Source organism: Giraffa tippelskirchi, chromosome 7, assembly GCF_054371585.1.
Source record: "Giraffa tippelskirchi isolate mGirTip1 chromosome 7, T2T-mGirTip1v1.2.pri, whole genome shotgun sequence".
Classification (NCBI taxonomy): Eukaryota; Metazoa; Chordata; class Mammalia; order Artiodactyla; family Giraffidae; genus Giraffa; species Giraffa tippelskirchi.
In genome coordinates this window covers 34735094-34760549 of record NC_137281.1, presented here as the reverse complement: position 1 = coordinate 34760549, position 25456 = coordinate 34735094, and the positions used below count along the sequence as shown (strand labels likewise).

At 42.4% G+C, this 25456-nt stretch overlaps 1 protein-coding gene across 3 annotated transcripts; it reads right to left on the bottom strand.

Moving 5' to 3' along the window:
* Window positions 1–1651: 1651 nt before the first annotated feature.
* GOT2 (glutamic-oxaloacetic transaminase 2) lies at window positions 1652–25430 on the bottom strand. 3 transcript variants are annotated; one of them, XM_081511611.1, is made up of 10 exons: window positions 25234–25430; window positions 15164–15320; window positions 12906–13034; window positions 10484–10543; window positions 9789–9950; window positions 9325–9429; window positions 8061–8211; window positions 7659–7824; window positions 3421–3644; window positions 1652–2938 (listed from the first exon to the last, which is right to left on the bottom strand). In XM_081511611.1, the coding sequence occupies exons 1-9, from the start codon at window positions 25320–25322 to the stop codon at window positions 3464–3466; spliced, it is 1200 nt and encodes a 399-aa protein (XP_081367737.1). In that variant the 5' UTR covers window positions 25323–25430; the 3' UTR covers window positions 1652–2938; window positions 3421–3463. The 3 variants fall into 3 exon arrangements, with proteins under 3 accessions (XP_081367737.1, XP_081367736.1, XP_081367738.1); XM_081511610.1 differs by having other exon boundaries at window positions 1652–2891; window positions 3494–3644; XM_081511612.1 differs by lacking the exon at window positions 12906–13034 and having other exon boundaries at window positions 1652–2891; window positions 3494–3644.
* Between the last annotated feature and the right edge of the window lie 26 nt (window positions 25431–25456).

Below are 25456 nucleotides of genomic sequence, written 5' to 3'. Positions count from 1 at the left end.
TTAATTTCTATTAAAATTTTCCGATCAACATACTTCAATAAAAATTAATTAAAAAAATTTCCACAGCCTAGGAGTAAGGAAAAAGGTTTCAAACAAAATTCTCAAGTTGGTTGAATGAGCTGGACTTTGGTTGTTTAGAGGTAAGCATGAGGGAGTTTGGTCTAATAGCACCCAACAGCTGGCCCATGGGTCAGCTGTATCTGCATCACCTAGAAAGTTTATTTTTATTATTATTATTAAAAAAAAAATTCCATGCCTTACCTCAGACATACTGAGCCAGAATGCCCAGAGGTAAGACCAGGGAATCAATATTTTAAAAATCCAGATTTGAGAACTATTCTGTCTTAAATTATAGTGAAACAAAGGCATGACTTCTCTTTGTGGGCAGGCAAACCACCTCCTCTATCAAGTGGAAGAACATTAACATCTTAGACTCTAGTAGGAAACTAGGAAAAGGTTGATGGCAAACAGACTGAACTGTCAGAAAAACATCAGGTTCACACACTACATGCCTTTTCGGTGAGGAATAGGGCTTAGTCCAGGGTGAGCTGGAAATGCATGTGTTTAAAAATAACAAGGTCGGCCACGTGGTCAAGTTCCTCTTCCAGCTGATGTCTTGATGGCCAACTTTCAACCCCTTTGGCTCCAGACAGGGCGACTTTAAGCAGTTTCTTCTATGATAGGCAGTCAGCTCCTTTACAGAGCCGCTGACTAATCTGTTGCCTGTTTCCCCATTTAAGATACCTTCCCAAAGACATCCAGTGAATCAGTCCATTCACTTGACCTTTCATCACCCTGGGATATCCATTAGCAACAGAAACACACAGAGCTAACAGGTGGGAATGAGCCCATGTGTTTCTCTCTCAGAGAGTGAGGAGATGCAAAGGGGGAGGTCCAAAGCGAGCCTGTTTTTTCCTCCTAACTATAATCAAAACATTGTGGATGGGCTCTGGGCCTGACCCGTGCTCCACTGCCTGTCTGCTCAGAGCTGTCCTGTCTTGAATGGCTCCTGGCATAAGGTGACAGGAAAACCTTGGGATGTTTGCTGACAGAGTACATGACTTTATGGTAGAGGCTGCACCCTGGTGATCTAGTTTGCATCTTGCTTATAAGTCATTAAAAAAAAATTAGTTGCCAGCTTTTAAGCATCAATAGACTTCCTAAAAAAAATCAGGATTTCCATTTTATTTGAAAAATTGAAGACCTGCAACCCTGGGTTTTCGTTTTCACATTATCTGTCAATTACTTCTCTACTGTGTCTCACTCCGGGGATGCTGGCTGGTCACCAATAAGCATCTCACATCAAGTTCATGTCACTTTACTTTACATGCACTATTTACATTACCTACTTGAATCCTGTAGACATCTAAAGTTGCTACCTCCCCATCATCTCATCACTGCCTATATCCACAGGATTTTGAGGTACTCCACTTACTTGTTCCCCCAAGGTCCAAAGGATTATACCCACATTTTCAACATTACTGGACTGGATATAAGGAATGACACCTAAGATGTGGCTTTAGTTTACATTCGCAACAGCTAAAACATCTCTTGGCTTATGTTCACCTGGACACAATTCCAGATTCCGGGGATATATACCCACTCATACCTTTTCATCCCTTTAAAGAAAAAAGATAACATGGTAGACCGGTTGGGTCTACAGTAACTTTATTGTAACAGAGAAACCAGGCTGCAATAAATCTACATGATTAGAGCATATGGTGGTTTTCTTTCCAGAGGGTGAAGCCTAAGCCCAGCTGGCAGCACACAAAGGTTAAAACTGAAGCCCAGAAAATCCTCTTTCCCGGTTCTACCCTGCACTGCCTGACTCCTGATGAGATGACTGACTGCACAAAGGTACGAGGGCCAGCTGGGCAGAGGCAACATCCCCACAGGAGAGAAACTAAACCCTCATCGAAGAGGATGCCAAAATAAAGTGCAGTTACCTACTCTCTGCTATTCTTCACCGAGAAAAGCAAGGGTATTGAGATGAGCAGTAAATAATGTTCTTCGTTCTTCAAACAAGTAAATCCTATGGGATGGGACTGATGGTCACTCGGGGAGTAGGGCAGGATGAAAATCTGGGCTAGTTACAGATCTCTGTGTCCGAAGAAAGGAACAGCAGTGATTAGGGAGAAAAGAGGAACATTAAAATCCTGCAGGTACTAGAAAGGACAGCCTTCTTTCTCTTTTTCTTAAATAAGGTGGGAAAGAGCATCTTTTATTTTCTCCCACTACAGTGGTAGCAGACTTGCTGTAAAACATGATTTCCATAATACAGTTTGTTGACAAGTTGCTCAGTCACGGGAGGACAAAAATGAGGCTGACTGCTAATGTTAAAACTTCGTCTTTTCACAAAGCCTCTAACAGGTGCTGTTTTCAGGCTGGTTCTACAGAGAAACCCGTGACACCAAAAGGTGTTTCACTTAAAGCTTTTGAAATATTGCAATGGTGTGATTGACAGGGTTTTTTTTTGGGGGGGGGGCTTTCTCGTACATGTAAACTCTGGTGGAAAAACTGGAAATAAAGGATGATGGCGAGTTTGGTTTACAGCCACAAGTTCCCGACACCAGTCACAGGTGCCTCCGCCCTATTTCACTGCACGTTCTTTTCTGAGAAACACATTCAATCGCTGAGTTTTAAAGTACTGTGGTTGGAAAAAAATGATCCGCTCACCACCATCCACCCTCCCTCTTCCTCCATGTGAATCTCATAACAGCAGAGGCTGAAGACAGGAAGGTTGTCTCTGTTCCCGCTGACCAGGGGGATTACTTGGTGACCTGATGAATGGCCTGAGCAAGGTAGCCCACGTTGCCTGAGGTGACCCCTGCCACAGAGATGCGGCCATCCTTTGTCATGTAGATGGAGAACTCCTTGGTCAGCCGCTCCACCTGCAGAGAGAAGAGTGTGTGGGTACTTCCTGGTTGAGGGGGGTGGTCTCCCCAGCCCTGGCACAGCACAACTAGCTAATAGTTAGAACAGAAAAAAAACAACAGAAGCTCTGTTTTCTCACTTAAACCCATTCCTAGAGTTTGGTGTGTTAGCTTAGAACAAAAGAAGAATAAATAGCTATCTTAAAGTAGGATGCTGAATTCTGAGGTGGGGACAGGTGAAAAAAAATCTTAGATTCAGCATTTCTAGAAAAATTGATCCAGAATCTAGCTACAGAATAGCTACTTCTCCTATCAATATTCAGGCTCTTGCTTGTTCTGGAATCTTTTTGAGAAACAGTGCTGGTCATAAAAATGACCAAGACGAGCTCTGTTCTTCAGAAGTTTGTAACCTCACAGAGTAAACAGATAGGTATAGTACTAACAAAAGGTAAACGACTAACAAAGAATAATACGAAATGAATGCTTCATACTTCTTTTACCTAAAAAGGCTTCGAAATGATTCTTCTTAGAGTAATCCTAAATACACAGGTGACCTGAGGAATTCTGGTTTGCAGGGACTGATCAATTAGTCAGTGGGAGAGAAATGGGAGTCTACTCACCTGTTCAGGCTTTAGGCCTGTGTAACAAAACATGCCAATCTGGTCAGTGATGTGCTGCCAGTTATGGGAGGAGCCCTCCTTCTTGAGGTTGGACACCAGCTGTGTCCGCATGCTGATGATGCGGTCGGCCATGCCCTTTACTTCTTGTAACCTGTAAAAAAAAATCCCCCAAGATGTAGCTCAGTTCTCAAGCACTGACAGATAAGCCAGCTCTCGGCAGTTTTATTAATACCCCCCTTGAGCACTCCCCCAGGGTGCCTCAGTTCTCTGTTCTTTATCAAGTCCTGGTCTGGGAAGAAAGCTATTTGATAGCTTTCTGCTTTATATCAGAACACTATGATCAGGCAACTGAAATAGTTGACATAATTGAGTTATTAAGGAAAATGAACAGAGTGCCTTTCTACTTACCAGATGGATACTGCCCAATTTATGAATTATTTAATAAAGCCAATTAGATTTTCAAATTAAAAAAAAAGAAGAATGAATAAATCATTCTAAAACTTAGGAAGGCTAAGGCTCTTCATCTTTTATGCAGGGGAAAAACCTTCAAATTGAGCCATAAAATATTACCTTATTCTTTACCATGGATGGAAGAAACATTCCCGCCCTCACAGTGTGCTGTGAAATGACCATGTGCCCAGCCATATCTAAGTGCTGAGGAGGAAGGGAGGACTGAGACCTGGCCCTTGCCTTTAAACCTCACCACCCGTGGCCGGGGGCATACCTGTAAACAACCGACTACGGAACAAAGCAGGACAAGCTATGAACCAATAGATTTGTGCTGTGCTAAGAAAGCCCTGAAAAGAGAGGGTTAATTCCATCTGGAGGAGCAAAGAAAGCAGTCCTCTGGATCCAAGACACAGTCTGCCCCTTCCTCAGGATCTATCCTTTCATTCCATTTCTGTGGAGCTCTGGGCAATTCTTGTGGGCTCTTACCAGCTAGATGACTGTGAAGAATTTACCTCCTTGTTCTTATGTGTTCACTTTTCCAAACCATCTCTCTATGATGATGTCATGCAGGGTTAGAACAGAGGTTACATGTTGCCAACTAAAGGTCAAGTAAGAGTCTCAGTCGCGTCTTATCTGACCCAGTTAAACACTCCTAAATTTGGCACTTGCACATAAAGATGTAGATTTGCAGCCTCTTGAAAACCAAGAAGCTGGCAACACTGCATCAGCAGTGCGATCACTGGCTGGAGCTGGAACCCCTGGCCCCACTAAGAATGGCATTTGATTTTAAATTTCCGCTGGAAGAAACACAGGCTGGAATCAAGATTGCCGGGAGAAATATCAATAACCTCAGATATGCAGATGACACCACCCTTATGGCAGAAAGCGAAGAAGAACTAAAGAGCCTCTTGATGAAAGTGAAAGAGGAGAGTGAAAAAGTTGGCTTAAAGCTCAACATTCAGAAAACTAAGATCATGGCATCTGGTCCCATCACTTCATGGCAAACAGATGGGGAAACAGTGGAAACAGTGTCAGACTTTAGTTTTTTGGGCTCCAAAATCACTGCAGATGGTGACTGCAGCCATGAAATTAAAAGACGTTTACTCCTTGGAAGGAAAGTTATGACCAACCTAGATAGCATATTTAAAAGCAGAGACATTACTTTGCCAACAAAGGTCCGTCTAGTCAAGGCTATGGTTTTTCCAGTAGTCATGTATGGATGTGAGAGTTGGACGGTGAAGAAAGCTGAGCGCTGAAGAATTGATGCTTTTGAACTGTGGTGTTGGAGAAGACTCTTGAGAGTCCCTTGGACTGCAAGGAGATCCAACCAGTCCATCCTAAAGGAGATCAGTCCTGGGTGTTCGTTGGAGGGACTGATGTTGAAGCTGAAACTCCAATACTTTGGCCACCTCATGCGAAGAGTTGACTCACTGGAAAAGACCCTGATGCTGGGTAGGATTGGGGGCAGGAGGAGAAGGGGACGACAGAGGATGAGATGGCTGGATGGCATCACCGACTCAATGGACATGGGTTTGGGTAGACTCCGGGAGTTGGTGATGGACAGGGAGGCCTGGCGTGCTGCGATTCATGGGGTTGCAAAGAGTCGGACACAACTGAGCGACTGAACTGTAGTCCTATTCATCTAGCTCCGTTCACTTTGAGCCTGGGTCCTAAAGGCACTGAGTACATGAAATGGCTAGATGCAGGGCCACCTCAGCAACCACTGCCCCTAAGGATCTCATCCATGATCCTTGTTGTCCACAGAATAAAGATCTGACTTCTTACAATATCAAAGTACTTCATGATCTGCTCCCACCTCCCAGCTTTGCTGTCATCTCCATCCTCCTTACACTCAAGTGTTTCTGCCACAAAACTCACTTGCGACGTTCAAAGCACACCCTGCATGATGCACATCACGCGCCTGTGCTGATCCTCACGCACATCTCTTCCTCCAAGTTTCTTTTCGCCTCCCTTTCTTTGGAAAAGATCTCCTTCTCTCTTCAAGGCACAGTCAAATGATGCTATCTGCATCACATCCTCCCTCATTTCCCACTAATCAATAGCTCTTTCTTTACTCAGCATTTTTCCTATCTGTCTTGTATCAATGCTATACATGTTATCTCTCTCACTAGATTATAAACTCCCCAAAGGGACAGACATCTTAGTCACCTAGCACAGTATCTCTGTCATCTCTGTACACTATAGACTTCAAATGAATATTGAAATGTACACATTAAAAAAAAATAAACAACTTGATAACCATTAAGGACCATGGAAATCTTTTTTAAAAACCACTTAAAAATTAAGAAAAAAGGTTATTACAATTCTTTCTGACAAAAACAAACCAAGCCTATGCATATATATCTAATATATATGCCACACATATAATACATAGACATATTATTCATGCTACAATAGGAATAATAACAGGCAAAGGGAAAAAAAAAAAATCTGGGTTATAGTGACTTGCCCAAATTTTCTGAAATGTAATCACACAGTAATTTTGTAAAGGAAAAAAATAAAATTCTAATTTAAAAAGTAGTTGAGTTTTTAGTAAGCCTAGCATATATCTGTTGTTCAGAAAAGAAATATCCTGAGACTCTATTTACCCTCAATGTTCATAGGATTAATTCAAGGTAGAAAAAATAGTTGTCACATGATGTCCAGGTGAGCTGAGGATGAAGTTTCTCACAGACTTAGCTTTTCTATCCCATTAGCTGCTTAGGGATCTACTCCTCAGCTAATCAGCTGTACAGGATAAACTCTTACATAACAAATCACATCTTCCAAGACTCTGAAATATATAGAGCAAGGGTTGGTAAGCTTTCTCTAAAGGGCTAGATCATAAATATATTAGGTTTTGTGGGCTGTATAACCCTCTGTCACAACTACTGAACTCTGCTGTTGTGACATGAGAGCATCCATACAAATTCATCAAAAAGAAGGTAGGGCTGTGTGCCAATAAAATGTTATTTACTAGAATTGTGGCAGCCCAGATTTGATCTGCAGAACATAGTTTGCCAGCTCCTGATCTAGAGCAATGTTTTCTAAACTGTGGCCATGACCTATTAGTAGGTCATAAACTCAATATTGTTGGGTGCAATTGGCATTTAAAAAAAAAATTGGAGTATAGCTCAGGAAGACCAAATGTTGAGTTTTGAAAGCTGTGTGTGTATATACACACACACACACACACATATATAGTATATATATGTATATAGTTTCAGTTATATATTCATACATACATAGGTGATGATGTAAGACACAAGCTTTATGTGGATTGTGATTAAAAAAATCTTTTTTTCTGAGTAACACTAATTTAGAGCACAGGTGCCAAGAGATTCAGAGAGTATAGATAATACATGCAGAAATACCAATTCAGTGCTTGCTATTATTAGGATAAAAACAAAAAATATAACATTCGTGACAAAGTTTTCCTACATAAGACACTTCAGTTTAGGAGAAGGCAGGTTTTACTTAACACGGAGATGATGGACTACAGGAACTGTTGTTTCTGAATTAGGCCTGTCTCTTACAGGGGAAAACCAATTTATTTGCTCGAAAGTGCTGACAAAATGCATACTCCTCTCTCCTTCCCCTTCCACCTGTGGAAGCTGAGTGATAACTGCATGCCCCTATAAGCCAAGTATAAGGGAGCTTCGAAGGATCAGTGGTGGGGAAGGCAGATGGCTGGGGAGGTGCAAATCGCCTTTACCATTGTTTTCGCAAATCCGGGCTGGTCAGAATAGTGGAGGCAATCCGGGCCCCATTGATAGGGGGGTTGGAATACATGGGACGGATCAGGATCTTCAATTGGGACTCAACTCTTTTGGCTTCCTCGGCATCTTTGCAGACCACAGTGAAGGCTCCCACACGCTCACCTGAAAAGACAAAATGGATCTTGTCTTCTGGTTCTCTGATCAAAAATGATAAAAGGCAATCATGATTTGCTATGTCTTATATGTTTCCATTAGAAGCACTGCAAAAACAACTCTTTGTTATAAACACATCCTCATGTGCAACCCCTCCCCCCTCAACTCGACACATTTGTGGCCCCCTCTCCCAGCACTTCTTCAGTGTCAACAGAACACACATCACCCTCAGTCCTTTAGCTTACCGTATAAGCCCATGTTCTTGGCATAGGACTGGCAGAGACAAACATTAATGCCCTGTTCGATGAAGTGGCGCACAGCCCAGGCATCCTTGTTACCATCGCCACTGGCAAAGCCTTGGTAGGCCATGTCAAAGAATGCAAAGAGATTGTTTTTCTGGGAAGGAAAGAAAAGATGACCAAAGCTTTAGGCCGTCCTTCTCAAGACGCCCCAACTGATTACCTGTGCTTATCAGGACCATGCCTGCTTTGCTCAGAGTCAACAGTTTGGTCCCCAGATGTCAGTCTGGAGATGTGTAACTTTCCTAGAGTTAAGATATTAACATATATATATTTTTTATGTTGGTGGACATAGGCCTTCAAGAAGACATTAAGAAAAGATAATCCAATCTGGATAGAATGCTGTGTGGTCAAACAGGAAAATTGTTTCCTTGTTTTTTGGCCCGGCTGTGCAGCACGTAGGATCTTAGTTCCCTGACCAGAAATTGAATCTGTGCCCCCTGCTTTGGAAGAGCAGAGTCTTAACCACTGGACTGCCAGGGAAGTCCAAACAGGAAGCTCTTCTAAGGCCCACAGTGGTCTGGGTAATTCTTTTGGTCCAGTCAACATAGGACTAGCTTCAGCCTTTCCTGGGGCTAATGTGACTGGCAGGCCATCTTATTCCAGGCCTCATTCTAACCATCTCATCTTGAAAGTGCTCTCTGAATGCTGTTTCTGTCTCATTCTGTTCACAGCTTAGGTTTGACAGAATCGAAAGAAAGGGGAAACCAAAAGGAATGAGAATGGGGACGTGAGGCAATAGAAGTATCTCCCTCCTTGGGAACTTTGACGAGTGCCTTCTCTCACAGAAGAATGAGAATCGCTGTGGATAATTAATGGCAGTGCTGGGGAGAGTGGCAAAGACAGGAGGGGATGTGAAACAGTGGATGAAAGGATGACCAAGTAACCACTGACCAGGGCAAGTGGAGGCACCACCGGCAGATATCATGGGGCTGAGGATGCCAACTGTGCAGACTGGTCAGGGACAAGTTTTATCAGAATCCCATACATCTTGGCTGAGGAACAAAAGGTTATTTTCAAACTCCTGGTGTATCATGAATTACAGAATTGCTAATTATGCAAATGAGGAATTCTTTCCTGGTGACTACACTATGTGTGGAAATTTCATGCAGCCTTGAGGTTGATTCTCACTGCTAAGACTCTGCCAAGTGAAGTGTCCAAGGCTAGTTCCTCAATGCAGAACTGTCACCGGTCAGTTTACCCCCCTCACCTTCACAACTGTCGCCATCTCTTTCCACTGCTCAGGACGAGGGTCCACTCCTGTGGGGTTGTGGGCACAGGCGTGCAGGAGAATGACACTCTGCGCTGGTATTTTCTAAACAGAACAAGGACCAAGAGATTATCTGCAACTTTACAGGAGGTCATTTACTTGAAATGCACAGGGTCACCATTATTTGATAAGTAACGAAGATAACATGAGGTCTGGGAATTAGCTCATCTTGGTTTTTGTTTTTTTGGCCACTCCACGTGGCATGCAGGATCTTAGTTCCCTGACCAGGGATCAAATCCATAACATCTTACAGTGGATGGAGAGTCTTAACCACTGGGCCACCAGGAAGTCCCTCATCCCAGTATTTTAAGTTGGATATTGAGACCCAAGTGGGAGACATCAAACCTCCACAGGGAGGTTTATTCCTTGTTCCCTCCCCCTCCTGCCCTGAGAGCCACACTTACTGAAATGTCCTCAATAGCGCCTGTGAAGTCAAAGCCACACGTCTTGGGGTCATAGTACCGATAACTCTGGAGTTGCATGCCAGCATCCCTGAAGATGGGTGTATGATTCCCCCAGGTTGGTTTGGGCAGGAAGACATCCCGGCTGAACTTAAAAAATCTTTGCTAAAAGATCAGATGAAAGTGAGTGGAAAAATGAAGAAAGGAGAGGCAAAAAAAAAAAAAGTTAGTATATTTTACTGAGAGGACATTTTTCTCTATTGAAAGTCAGCTTCTCTCTATGACTGAGAGACAGTGGTGACTCAGCAGTGAGACTTCCTGGGTTGGTTCAGGCTCTGACAATTATACTGGGCTGTGTAGCCAAAGATTTGTCTGGGCTCACTTTCTTCCTCTGTAAAGTGGCATTAACTAAGTCTCCCTCAGAAAGATTAAACATGTTAAAATATAAAAGCTCCTAGTTACAGTATGTGCTCAGTAAGTTATACTTTATAATAATCTCTTCCTTATTGTTTCTTCTAAGTACTTCCATTCCTCCTCTCCTTAAACTTCATTTATCAGAGAACAGGAAACCTTCCAGCCTTGTGGAAAGAGGAAATCTATTTCCAGGTCAGAAGTCAAACACATATGCAGTTGGGAACCCCATCATCCCTAACTTACAGACTGTCTTACAGCTCTTTCTTGAAAGTTTCCAGACTCACCAGAAAACTGGCCCCGATCCTTAAGGCCCCGGTTCCAGAAATGGTCTGCACGGTGACATACTGAAGGAGAGAGGTGGGTGGTCAGTGAGGTGCAGCACTCTCTCTACAGGCCCACGACTTACCAACCCGAGCTCAAGCCCACAGAGAGGCACCATACAGTCAGTACCCTCCTTCCTCAGAAGCCGAGGACAGCCTTCCAAAGAAGATTTGGAAACAAGAGAACGGCACTATTGTTTTCATTCCATTTTCTAAGAGACAGATAGACTCTCCTTGCTGCTGCTGCTAAGTCGCTTCAGTCGTGTCCGACTCTGCGACCCCAGAGACGGCAGCCCACCAGGCTCCCCCATCCCTGGGATTCTCCAGGCAAGACTCTCCTCACAGGTTCTCAAAAGAGCTGGCTCTTCACCTTCCAGCACCTTTGCTGATGTGGAAGCTAATTCCTTATGGCCTGGCCTGAAAATTATCAGTGTCATACTGTGTTGTAGTAGCAATTCTCAGGACACAACTCCCACTTCAACCAGATATGAAAAAGGAGTGATTTATATAGAGAAAAAAAAGACATGGCCAACAGCCACTACATTAAAATATTATTCTAGACTTTGATGAAATTGAGACTCTCTGAATATGAAAAAGCAAGTCATCTTAAAAAGTCAACAAGTATGTTAGAATAACATTATTACATGAATCATAGCCTATGAGTTTTCATAATCTGAAAATATCTTTTGGGTAATACGGAAATGGCCTCAGTAAATCTTGAAATTGGTCAACTTTAGGGGATGAGGAAGAAACTACAGTAGGGTTTTTTTGTTTGTTTGCTTGAAGGCACCACAAAGTACTATGCTCTACAAAACATAAGTCTACTTTCTGGACTGGGAGGCAGTGCATTAAATGGTGGGAACCCCTACTAATGTACTCTTTCGTAAATAAAGTTTGCCGGTGCAAACTTCGGCATGATAGAAATAAAAACCTAACTGTAGTTCTGATAATAAGACTGACAAAGGCATAGCAATTTATAAAAGGGAAACTGATGTTATTTTATTTAAACTGTTATTTTAAGATAGGCCAGTCTTGTACTTAGCTGTAATTTGCTCCAGGAACACAGACTAAGCAAAAATTACAGAAAAATATAGACATTTTAATGAGGGGTAAACAGGTGGTTGGATCTTCCCTGGTGGCTCAGACGGTAAAGCATCTGCCTGCAATGTGGGAGACCTGGGTTCAATCTCTGGGTGGGGAAGATCCCCTGGAGAAGGAAATGGCAACCCACTCCAGTACTCTTGTCTGGAAAATCCCATGGACAGAGGAGCCTGGTAGGCTACAGTCTATGGGGTCACAAATAGTCAGACACGATTGAGTGACTTCACTTTACTTCAACAGGTGGTTGGTTGACAGACAGCCATCAGACCATATTTTGTCCATGACTTACAATCAATACTACATGACCCTGGGGTTGAGGGTGTATGCTTCTCTTGGAGTTAATGAACTAATGTACTGACTTAGACCAGCCTTGTGAATAAACCATTTATTCTGGCCTGGGGAATGGGGAAGGGAGATGTGTTAGTTTAGCTTTGATACTTTGTGTGTTTTCCCCCAGACTTACCCAGAAAAGTAAATATTTAAACACACAAATGTATCTATTTAAAAAATATATTTGCTTCAAAGGCAAATAAACTATAATGCACATGGAGCCTACATGTCAGGCTGGCTGGCTGCATTCCACAAGCATGAAGTGGCTTGTGCTTGCTGTATGGTTGCATACAAGAATCTATAAAAAGCTTATGTTCAGTGACCTTTAGGGACCTCTTTCTTCCATAGAAAGAGGGCCCCTCAGGGAACTGGAGGGAGGAGATATCTAGGAGTCCCTTGTGCATCCAGAGATGCTCTCTGCCCTGAGAAGAGGGAGACACTCAGAAGTGAGTATGGTCTGCTCTCTTTCTATGTGCAAGCTGGCTGTGAAGAGGTGCCAGAGGACGGCCAGACTTGTCCTGGCCCCGGCAGTCCCCCTGTGGCTTGTTTTCTGCCCGTTTCCTGTATCTAAGCTGGAAGCGTGGGGGCATGAGGGCGAGAGGGCTAACTTCAGGCCTTAAAACTCGGCATAGTTTGGCACTCTTAAAAGCCATTCAGTGTAAAATGAACACAAGGTCACACAGACTAACAGCAAAAGCAGTGGCAAATCTTCAGTTAGATCACAACATTTTCATATTCCTACTCCATTTTGGGAATTAGTATTATAGGAAATCTTTTATTGAATGAGTGCCAATTTACTATCTAAAGGAAGAGATATTAGTCATCGTGTGGCCACCTCCAAACAATCATCACACACAAAGGGATGCATCTTTTCTTGTTTAAATTATTTCAAATTTCTTTAATCTATTAAATTTAAAAACAGACCCTGTATGATGCCAGAGTCTGTGCTACTTACCCGGCCACTTTTCAACACTTCATTGTTCTCACCCAGGGCTAGTTCTGCAGATGCCTTACAAAATTCAGCCAGCCCTGCGATGGGCAGGTATTCTTTATCCAAATTTTTTGCAGCAATCTGGGCCTCCGCCTTGATAAGGAAAAAATGTTTTCTAAGTTAAATTTTGGAAGTAAAGCCTCTTTTAAAAAATTTGGAGATACTGTCCAAGAAGAAGGGTAATTAGAATATATTTTATAAATAGCACAGAAATTGTATATTTTTTAATCATATTGTATTATTTTTTAAAGTTAGGTTTTATGTGAATGGGTAGGTATATGGTATCTCCTGGTTTAACAAAAAATGGCATTCTCGGAATGCACAAGAGTAAGATGTAAGAGCAACACTTAAAATAGATATAAGATGATAAAATCCAACTGAATACATAAAGGAGTATTTCAAGGTATATGCCAGTCTAAGGGGGCTTCCCTGGTAGCTCAGATGGTAAAGAATCTGCTTGCAATGTGGGAGACCTGGGTTCGACCCCTGGGTTGGGAAGATCCCCTGGAGGAGGGCATGGCAACCTACTCCAGTATTCTTGCCTGGAGAATCCCCATGGACAGAGGCGCCTGGAGGGCTATAGTCCATGGGGTCGCAAGGTTGACAGTTATAGTCACGTATCTTCATGCTTTGGAGTCAGAGGCCTGGCTGACCCTTACTAGCTGTGTAACTCTGGGTGATTTATTAACTTCCTTGAATCTCAGTTTGCTCAACAGCTGTTTCTACACCTCATATGACTCAGGTAAAGAGTTAGGAGGTAATGTACAAAAGTGTGTGGTAGTGTTTCAGCTTTTGTCAATAGCTAACACATGCTAAATACTTAATTCTTTAAATTAAATTTTATTTTTAAAAAACTTGTTCAGGCAGATAATCTTTCTTCTTCTTTGTAATCTAGGTCTTTAAAAAAAATTAATTATTTTTTGATTTCGCTGGGTCTTCATTGCTGTGCATGGGCTTTTTCTAGTTGTGGTACACAGGCTTCTCATTGCAGTGGTTTCTCTTGTTTTGGAGCATGGGCTCTAGAGCACGGGATCAGTAGTGGTGGCACATGACCTTAGTTGCGCCAAGGCATGTGGGATCTTCTTGACCAGGGATTGAACCCAGGACCCCTGCACTGGCAGGCGGATTCTTATCCACTGGACCACCAGGGAAGCCTCACGCCAAATACTTTAAACTGACTTACTGAGAACAAAAGTAACCCCTGCATGACCTGACACCCAGGAGCTGGCACTTTTTGTGAGTCTTCTCATCACAGCTATTTCTTAAGTCCTTTTTTTCTACTTAGAGAGATGACACCTAATCTGTACTCCTACACACGCAGAAATTTCTTCTTTCAGTGGTTCACTCAGCCCCTGCTCTATTACTGCAGCGGCTCACAAGCCAGCCTAGTGAACCTCAAGTGCAGTTCTTTACTGTCACCCAAAGTTATGCTTCTGTAATTGCCACTCAGGATGCCTAGTTCTGCTGTTTGTAGGAACAACACATCACTACCCCATGACTGGAAGTGACACAGCAGCACATTGGTATTTCATCAGAGGTACAGATGGAAAGGAAATACTTTCTTTTAAAAAGTTGTTAGAGGGAAATTAGTTACATTATTTAGAGTTGTGATAACCAGTAAAAAGACTACTAATAAAAATATAACAAAATAAAATTATTTAATAGCTCAATAGGATGAAAGGACAGAGCATGCCTAGGTAGTTGTGTCTTAGTAAGGCAATCAAAATGGGAGAAGTGGAAAATAACAATGGTAACCCTCATCCACAGCCGGCTATTCCTATCACCAAGAGACAATGTTTCAATTCTTGGTCCTTTTGTGCATCCTTAGGATTAATCGTTATAGTCAATTCCGTTCAGTCACTCAGTCATGTCCGACTCTTTGTGACGCCATGGACTACAGCACGCCAGTCTTCCCTGTCCATTACTAACTCCTGAAGCTTCCTCAAATTTGTGTCCATCAAGTCGGTGATACCATTCAACCATCTCAACCATCATTACACTCTGCCTGTTTTTCAGATAATCATAGAAGTTCAATCTTGGAAAAGATAATATACTTCCAACTTCTCACTTTTATAGCTAAGGAGACCCCAGATAACACATGTGATTTAGAAAGTGAGTATCAGAACTAGAACCCAGGTCTCCTGACTCCCAATCCAGGAGTCTGTCTTCAGGAAGGCCCTTCAGTTATTTATCCCCATCAAACAGATGTCTAGCAAGCTTACCTTCCGGACACTTGGAAGCACGTAAGGCTTTCCATTATCATCCCGGTAGGCACCAACTCCCAGGTTCATCTTTTTGCTGTTGGTGTCTCTCTTAAAGGCTTCTGTTACTCCCAGGATGGGATCTGGGGGCCCCATCTCCACATGAGCCCACCAGGAGCTGAAATGGGAAAAATAAGACATCAGTCACAGTACCTAGATTTCCATGGCCAGAGACAACTTGGATCTGCCAAAAATCAATTTCAAGAAATGTTTGCATGCCTACTATGCATACAGTATAGCAACAGACACCAATATGATACAATAATACCTAAGACTTCACAGCAGTTGCTGAAGAGTGGAGAAGGCCAATAATATCAATACAAATGCTGTGAGAAGCAAAAGGCAGGGACACCCAAATCAACCTGGGGAGGACAGGGTGGATGTACATGCTTTCAACGCAGTCCAAACCTGACCTGAATTCCCAGGCAAAGGATATCTCAAGTAATTTGGCAGTAAGAAGCTGAGTGGTAAATGATGAGACAAGAGAAGGAAGCAAGGCCAATGTAAAGTTGTTATGTAATTCACCCAACCAAGAGGGTTACATTTTAGCCTGTTTCCCAACTTGTTAAGGGCATCATTTGGAAAGCCTGCTAAAATACAGATTCCTGGGCTCTATTTTGGATGCAGTGAAAATATACAGAATCATTTAAGGTTTTTTTTGGAGGGCAGATGGTGATCAGGTAAGAACAGTGATGTGAATAGATTTTTATAGCTTGTCTGGTCACAAGATGGGGTATTGAATGCAGAGAAGGAAAGGAAATGCAGAAGGATCACTGAAAAATCTGGTTCCTTACCCAGCAAGAGAAAGAGATGAAGGCTTGAACCAGGTTGGGGCAGTAGTGGTGAAGATGACAAAGAACTGCCAGGTATTTAGAGCCCGTTGTAACACTGCACTGATTTCCTTATTACTTATTGAGTTAAAATGTTTAACAATGTTCAGTATTTTATATTTGTATGAGTCATGATTTTACCTTAAAAAATATCCTTTAAATGAAATCTTGCCATTTGCGGCAATGTGGATTGACTTGGGAGGGCATTATGCTAAGTGAAATTAAGTCAGACAGAGAAAGACAAATACTGTATATCACTTACATGTGGAATCTAAAAAATACAGCAATGCTAGTGAACCTATCAAAAAAGAAGCAGATCCACAAATACAGAAAACAAACTAGTGGTCACCAGTGGGGAGTGTGCAGGGGCAATATAGGGGTGCAGGGGGAGTGGGGGTACAAGCTATTGGGTATTAAGATAGGCTCAAGCATGTATTGTACAATACAGGGAATACAGTCAATATTTTGTTATAACTGCAAATGAAAAGTAACCTTTGAGAAGTTGTATAAAAATAAGAATTAAAAGAAAAACCTTATCCTTTAAGTGTTTGGGGTCATCTACCACCACCCAGTGGATTTACCTGGTGAGGTCAGTGAACTGCCTTGCTGGGGGAGTGCACTCCCAGAGTGAGTCCCAAGAGGGAAATGCACCTAAATAGCTGTTTCTCCACTCCCTACTAATTTGGGGGTTCTGGTTCCTTTATGGTCAGTGAGCTAGTCCCTGTCGGCAACAGACTGTGAATGTGGTATTATGCTTTGACCATTAGTGATTTCTGGAAATGGATAGTAGAGCTCTGTTCTCCATTGGGAGAGACGACAGCTACTCTGGTTTGTTGTTGTTTTGCATCTTTATTTATTTGTTTACTTATTTGGCTGCCCCAGGTTGTAGCTGTGGCACATGGGATCTTCGATCTTTGTTGTGGCATGTAGGATCTTTAGTTGTGGCATGCGGGATCTAGTTCCCAGACCCAGGATTGAACCTGGCCCCTCTGCACTGAGAGTGTGGAGTCCTAGCCACTAACCACCAGGTAAGTCCCTGCATGTTTTTTCTTTTGGTTGTGCTGAGTCTTTGTTGCTGTGTGGGCTTTCTCTAGTTGCAGAGCACAGGCTCTAAGCATTCGGGCTTTAATAGTTGCAGCTCCTGGACTCAGTAGTTGGGAGTGTGTGGGCTCTTGAATACGGGCTCAGTAGCTGTGCGGCACGGGCCCAGCTGCTCTGTGGCAAGCAGAATCCTCTCAGACCAGGGATCAAGCCCGTCTCCCCTGCATTGGCAGGTGGATTCTCATCCACTGGACCACCAGGGAAGTTCCCTGCACCTTTTCTTTTTTTTAAATAAGACTTGAGATTGTGTGTTTTTACTCCTCACCTGTAACTGAAGTTATAGTTTTTTCTTTTTGGCATGCAGGATCTTAGTTCCCGGAGCAAGGATCAAACCCGTGTCCCCACAGGACCACCAGGGAAGTCTGAAGTTACAGATCTTAAGAGATATAAAGTCTTCATGTATAATTCAGAAAGTCTTTTTTTGTTTGTTTGTTATATCTCTGAGTGTCTGAATGTTAAATGTTTTCCATCTCTGGCGAGAGATGGAAAACACTGATTAGATTAATCTATTTGATAAAATAGATTATAAAAACCTCAAAGTAAAGGTGCTCTGTTCTAATAGTTACAGAAACTGAATTTTTAGTGCTTGAAATGTGCTTGACTCAATTTTTCTTTTCTTAAAGCAGCTCAGAAACATTTTAGAAATTCAAGTTCATATAAATTAAATCCTTGATAAATAAGACTAAATTTGATTAAAAAACCCAGCTATATATTTTATTTACTCATGTTACTATAATACAAGCATACATTTTATTCTATGTGGGTTTGTTTTTTCTAAATTTACACTAGTTCACTTGATAAAAGAAGCCAACAGCACTCCTGTGCATGCATGCTCAGTCGTGTCCAACTCTTTGTGATCCGGCATGGACTGTAGCCCACCAGGCTCCTCTGTCCATGGGATTCTCCAGGCAAGAATACTGGAGTAGGTTGCCATTTCCTTCTCCAGGGGATTTTCCCAAACCCAGGGATCAGAGCCGAATCTCCCTCCCCACCTTACCCTTCAGCCTGTCGCAGAGCCCCTGTTTGAGTACCCTGAGTCATACAGCAAATTCCCACTGGCTATCTGTTTTACACATGGTATTGTAAATTTCTATGTTATTCTCTTCATACATCTCCCCTTCCCCCTCCTCTCCTCCCACTTTGTCCATAGGTCTGTTCTCTGTCTGTTTCTCCATTGCTGCCCTGAAAACAAATGGCTGATTCTTGTTGATGTATGACAGAAAACCACAAAATTCTGTAAAGCACTTATCCTTCAATTAAAAAACAACAAAAACCCGCATCTCTTACGTCTCCTGCAATGGCAGGCGAATTCTTTACCACTGAGTCACCTAGGAAGCCCAACACCACTTCTAAATGTCCAAAATTATGGAAAATGTAAATCTGTGTTCAACCAATTTTTATTTTGACAAATTTTAACAGTAATAATATATTCTTTAATATTTATTTTTTATTTTACTTAATTGGCTGCATTGGGACTCTGCTGTGGCACATGGGATCTTTGATCTTCATTGTGGCATGTGGGCTCTAGTTCCCTGACCAGGGATCGAACCCAGCACCCTGCTTTGGGAGCAGGCAGTCTCAACCACTGGACCACCAGGGAAGTTCCCAGTAATAATACTTTTACTTACTTTTTATTAACAGACTTTATTTTTTAGAACAGTTTATATTTAGAGAAAATTGAATAGATAGTACAGAACTCCCTTATACCCACTCCACAACAGTTTCTTCTTAACATTTTATATTAGTAAGGTACACTTGTTACAATGAAAGAACCAACGGTTGCTACATTAAGTCTACAATTTATTCCAACCTTTTTAGTTTTTACCCAATGTTCTATATCTGTTCCAGGACACATTACATTTAGTTGTCATGTCTCCCTAGGCTCCTCTTGCCTGCGACAGTATCAGACATACCGTGTTTTGATGACGTTGACTATTTGGGGGGACTAGTTAGGGATACTCTGTAGGATGCCCCTCTGTTGGAATTTGTCTGATGTTCTTCTCATGATTAGACTAGGGTTATGGGTTTTGGAGAGAATTTTTGGGAGAACTGTAAGTTTTGGAATACTCAACTTGAAGACAATTTCTCAGATCTTTGAATAACTTAAAATCTTGGATTCATATTATAATGAGTTAACAGAGTAATTAATCATCGATATGGAGATAATTTCTAGGTATGACAAAATACTGAAATGCTGATTACTAAGCCTAATTAAATGCTTGTGTAGGACTGACATCAACTCCCTCCCCTGTTTTATCTGTGAAATGTAAGTTACTTTGGTTAAGATTATAATTATTGAGTGGTTGAGACTATACTATGATCAACAGTGACACAGAAATAAATGTGTAAGTTTTTGTTTTTCAAGGGAAAAAATGTTGTCCTAAAGCAGTTGCTCTCAAACATTTTGGTCTTTGTACCCCTTTATTCTCCTAAAACTTACTAAGGATCCAAAAGAGCCTTTGAGCCTTTATTTATATGGCACATGCCTACCAAGATTTACTGTATCAGAAATGAAACTGAGAGACTATCCTAAAGTGTCAGTTTGTGAAAGAACATGTAAGACACACCCTAGGGGAGCTGAGTTCTATGGTAGCCTCATGGGTAGGATTCTGGGCTTTCACTGCCATGGCCTGGTTCAATCCCTTCTCAGTGAACTGAGACGCTGCAAGTGGTGTTACGTGACAAACCTTAGGAAGTGAATTTTGTTTTGATTTATAATAACTGAGTCTGAAAAGAAGCTACGAAATGTGTTGCTATTTTAACAAGGTTTTGCTCAATTATTCTTGGTGATTTTATCAACAATATGAAAGGTTACTTTTTACCTTTTGTGTAATCTGTCTAGATGTTAGAGATTCTGTGTTTTAGAAAGCAGAATACTTCTCTATGCTTTATGTTGACTCTCATGTCTTTGATTATTTAAGGATAAATTAGAACAAATTTAGTAGATTAATCTTAGTTTTGGCTAGCAATTCAGTGAACAAAAGAATTTAAGGTAACAATGAGTTTTTTTTTCCCTTCTATTTTCCAACTCAAAGTTGTTGTTTTTTAATTTGATGTTCTGCATATTTGAAAGAGCCAGGTTCTTTATAATCATGTTATATGTTTATATTATTTTGTTGTTGTTTTGATTAAATAGGTAAGCAATGATTATTTCTCTGGCACTCACAATCCTTCGTTAATCTTAATCAAGAGACCAAATATTAATAACATCTAACAACACTTTCATTTGACCTTCCCAAAATTGAATCCTAGCTACAGAAAACATAAAAATTTCAGGCTATCTTTTACCAAAAACTATCTTTGTGATTGACCCCTGAAAAGCATTATCTTTTTTTCCCCCCAATAAACCTCCTGGCAGCATGGATGCATTAGTGGATAAAACTGAGGTTTTTACCTCATGGTAAATTACTGTTCTGAGAAAAAGATTATTTTACCTTTTCCTTCAGGGGTAATGAACAAAAAGGTTTTTTTATAGTTTCATATTATAGAAAACAAAGTCTGTATGACCTCTAAATCAGTTGTTGAGAACCTGTTGTGTGCTAAGAGCTGGGTATAAAAAAAGAATAAAACACAATCCCTCACCACCAGATTAGCCCAGTGGAGTGACCAGTAGGGAGTTATAGACAATGTAGGCTGGGGGGTGGAGGTGAGGGGGATAATGTACAGTGATGAAGACAGGCTCAGGGCATAGAGTACTATTCATCGGGGCCCTGAGGAAAGGGCCTGATAGCCTGGGAAGGGGAGTGAGGTACAGGCTTAGGAAGGCTTCCAGGAGGAGGTGACCTGAGAGCTAAATGCTACAGATGAAAGGAGGAAAAGGCATTCTAAGCAGAGGCTAAGGGTAAGAAAGAGCCTAGGGTGTTGCAGTAGAAACTGGAAGCTAGGGAAGCAAGGTTCCCAACGACTTAGGTGAAATAGCCCACCTTTTTCTAGTAATCATTTATCCAATCCTAACCAATCAAATGTTTCAGCACCGCACAGCACACTATCCACACTGAAAGCCTGACGAATTATTATTTCATTAGAATTTCTTTCCCAACAATCGTTCTCTTGTTGAACTTGTGGCCAGTCAGCACTAATATGCCTCTCTCCTCCACAAGGCACATGGGATGGCTCTTCAGACACAGCGGCAGAGATAAATTTAAGCTCTCCTGACAAGTTGAAAACTGTCTCAGTTCCTGGAGCTGTAATTGGTGTGTAAGCTAATTCTCTCTTGTCAAAGGGTGGATTATTCCATTTTCAGATTTCCCAGGCTTTTACTTCTTTTAACAGCTTGCCCTGGGCCATGTCAGGACTGGGCAAAAAGCATGGATTCCAATGCTCAGTCACCTACCAGCTGTGTGAGCACTGGCAAATCAGTTAATTTCTCTAAGCCTCAACTTTCCTTACTTGTAAAGTGGGGGCACAACAGTACCTATCTCAGAGGGTTGTTATAAGGATGAAAGGAGTTATCAAATGTAAAACACTCAAAAACAGGGCCTGGTACACAGTGAGTGCTTGATGTTAGCTGGTATCACTGTTTCTAAGTAATTACTACTACATTTTTTTTTTTTTAACCATCTTGCCACTAGTACAGAGACTGGTGAGGCAAGTATGTAAAAAATTCAAGGAGTGTAAGTTATAACTTTATGACCAAATGCAGGCCTTTCTTGCTTTTCAATGATTACTACTCAGGTTTTTTTCTGGCATCTTGGGAGATATCATCAATCTTCCTCCTTACTAGCGCTCCTGCCAGGACTCAAATTCCTTCTCATCCTTTTTCATTGTTCTAGGCTGCTAGGCTGTTTCAGTACCTAAGCAATAGCAAGAAACAGATATCCCAAAGCAATTTCTGAACTGTGCCCGACGAAAGCTTTCATTATATCCTACCCATGATTCAGACCCTGAAAACATGTAGCCATCTGCCCATCTATATCACTATCATTAAATGATGAGCAAGGAATGCCCTGAATGCCTAAGGACATGGAACTTTTAGTAAGCAATTTTCACTTTTAAAAACACAGTTCTATTTCCAAGGCCTTCCATCAACAATGACAGAGCCACTGATCCTAAACCACAAGGAGAAGGCACCCTTCTTATTAAGGGGTATGAAAAGCACTTATTTGTCAAGTTCTTTAAAAAGTTTATCTAGTAGAGAAATTTCTTCAGAAATCACAGCCTTGAGTCTTCTGGCAGAGAACTGACTGAGAGTGGTATCTTTTCAGAATTCTAAAAGAATTTCAAAATATTAAATCTTAATCTAAATAAAGGAGCAGGGATATTTCATTTGACTTAGTTCTACATCAGTAAAGATGTTTGAGTCCTTTATGCTCTTTATTATTCTACTGCTTAAAAGGGTAAAGATTATACCTACACTGCAAGAACTCTGTTTTGAAGAGAGTACTAGTGGGAACCAAGAGTGCTCCAGGGACAAAATTGATGCTGATAACTTGTGGCCTACAAAGCACTCTTATCTATGCACTTTGGACAAAAGTGCAGAGCTTTAGCCATTGAGCAATATTGATCAGCCAACCAAAAGATGTTAGGTGCAAAGTATTCAGATAAGCATCTCCAACTCAAAAACCCTGCAATTTTTCTGCAGGCCTACCTAGTGCTTCATAGTTTTTAAAATGCTTTCCCTCACATTCTTAATTTAAAATAAGAGAAGTTAATTGACTTGCTTATGATCATAGAACTAAAAACAGCAAAGGCAATACTACAACTATGATCTTCTTACTGGTACCACTACTGTACACTGCCTTTTTAAAGGGTCTCCTGATACTCTTTCAGTTATTTCACTACAAATTAAATAATCAGAATTAAATAAGAACAGATATCTATAAAATACATTAGCATATTTTCCTTTCTTCACTGTCCTGTGACTTTGTCTGATTTCATGTTACTATGTTTTTACAGCACAATAAGGAAAGGTTAAATGTTTAGTGCTTTCTGTATAAAAAATGCAGCTACATGAAACACTTGAACTTAGTTCATTTAAATGATTCAAGTATGAAAATTAAGTATTTCATAGGATAAATACCCAGTTCTTCAGAATACCAACTGCCAAGGTTTCACTGTATTAGAATGAGCTGTTAAAAAAAAAAAAGAAAAGAAAAAGAAACTTCAACCAATTGAGTTTATTTTTTATAAATGTTTTCCAACTTTACCATTTGGCTTTAGGTAAAGATCACATCCACAGTGGCAGGAAAGGAGGTTCTCACTTTCTTGTTGTCTGAACAGTTAACAATCATAGCCAGGCCTAGCACCTGTTTCTATCACTCAATCATGCATCAGTGTTAAACCTGAACACCTCAACTGCAGGTGCTCATATATTTTAAGACTTTTTTGGGACACATTTTGCACCACTCTGGTTCCCCTATGTTTAGACTTTGAACTAAGATATAGCGCTAAAATGTTGTATTTGTCTCTGTTGCATTAATTTAAAAATCAAAGTTTAAAGTTAAAATATTTCATTTGAAAGGCATGCCAGCCAACGTTCTAAATGCTGAGATAGAACAGTAAACGTTGTAGGTATAGTCTCTGCTCTCATGGAATTCACCTTCTAATGGGGAAAGACACAAAACAATCAGGCTGTCAAAGCGAAAGAATGACTAAAAGGTCAGAGCCACAGGGATTTTCACCAAGCACTTTGTAAGTAGAGCCAAGGGCACTCAGTCAAATCCAGAGAACAAGAGATTTACAATGGTGAAACAAACTGTCACTTGGCTATAATTTTAGGCATTACTTTCTGTTCTTCAAATTTGCTGCATAAATAATAAGCCCTCCCTAACTCTGGCCCACTAGATAAGCTGCCTTAAAGAGCACATCTTGACAGTGGGCCAAGAAGGAACCAAATCAGGGACAGAAGACAGTGACAGCCTGGGCAAACCTGTACAGGGTTTGGAAAGGATCAAGTGTCCTGCCGGCTTAGAGGCTTCCAGCCTGCATTCAAACGAAAAGGCCAAGACATGTCCGAGAGGTCAAGGCTTCGCTCTTTGGAGTTAGTATCTGATTTGCGGTGGTTTTGGAGACTTGGTTCCTGATGAGGGAATTATTAAGGGCACTGTCCCAAATCGGCTTGAGTGAATTAAACAGCCTGGATTAGGTCTCTCCGCTAGGAAGGGATTACTGACTCGTTTCATACTCTGCAACCTTTTCTCTGCAACACATCACACAGTTTGAACGGACATATTTGGAATTTTTGAGTGGCACCGACCCCTCCCTCGGGCTTGTTTGTTCACTGCAGTATCTATCTAGTACAGGCCTAGTCCCTGACTCTGTGAAACTGGGATGAAGACATATTCACTAGATCAAAATGCAGAGCGAGCGGGAGGGGAAGAAAGGCAACTTTCCTACAGCCAGACCTCCGGAGGGATAAAAGGCGGGGGGGGGGGGAGTCACTACACCCGGACCGGTACATCCAAGGGCCAAAGGGCTGGGGGAGGGGTCACTGGTGACTCAGGAGGCGACTGAAGGGAGGATGCCGCGAGCCAAGGTCACAGGATGCAGAGAGGAAAGCCGGGCCCGAAAGCCAGAGCCCGAAAATCTTCCTCCCTTGAGCTTCCTTGCCCTCACACACAAACGGCGGTCAGCCGCAGTCCGTCCAAGCCTGCCACGGCCCAGGGAGACCACGACTGGTGAGCCCCGCCGCCCCCCAAGAGCGGCCCGTTCAAGGGCACGCGCGCCCCCGGCGCCGCAGCCAATAGCCGCGAGGCAGTGCTGGCGCCGCAGCCAATCCGCGCGAGGCCTCCTCTGCGCTCCGGGTGCTCGCCCCTCGCTCCCACCCCCCACTGAGCCGAAACTGAGTCGGGATCCCACCCCCGCCCCCAACCTCGAATGGAGTCCGGGTGCCGTAGAGGGACATACTTCCTAACTCGGGGGAACACGTTGGCATGCTCTCCGACAGGCCCAGGGACATGGGAGCGGTGGGATGTAGGACCCAGAGGGTCATTGTGATATGTGGACGCTCAATCATCAGCCCCCTGTGAATCCGAGAGGGGAGCGGAGAAAGTTGGTGTCTGACGGTGCCCGCGTGTGCCTTCAAGGCGGGTTAGCTGTCCTGGGGCGCCGGCAGCTCGGCTGGGCAGGCCCGTCGCCCCGGCTCCTTTTCTCCCTGCTTACCTGGCTCTGGCAGAAGCCGCGGCAGCGAGGCCTGGGTGGAAAGCCGCGGCGACTCCAGACAAGACGCGGCCAGAGTGCAGCAGGGCCATGGTGGGCGGCAGGCGGGCAGTGGGTAGCTGGAGGACTGAGCGGAGATAGCTGAGGGCGCGGACCCAGAGGCGCGAGGTCCTGCTGAAGGTAAGGGCAGCGACTTCCCCGGGAGAGGCTAGAGCGGCTTCCCGCC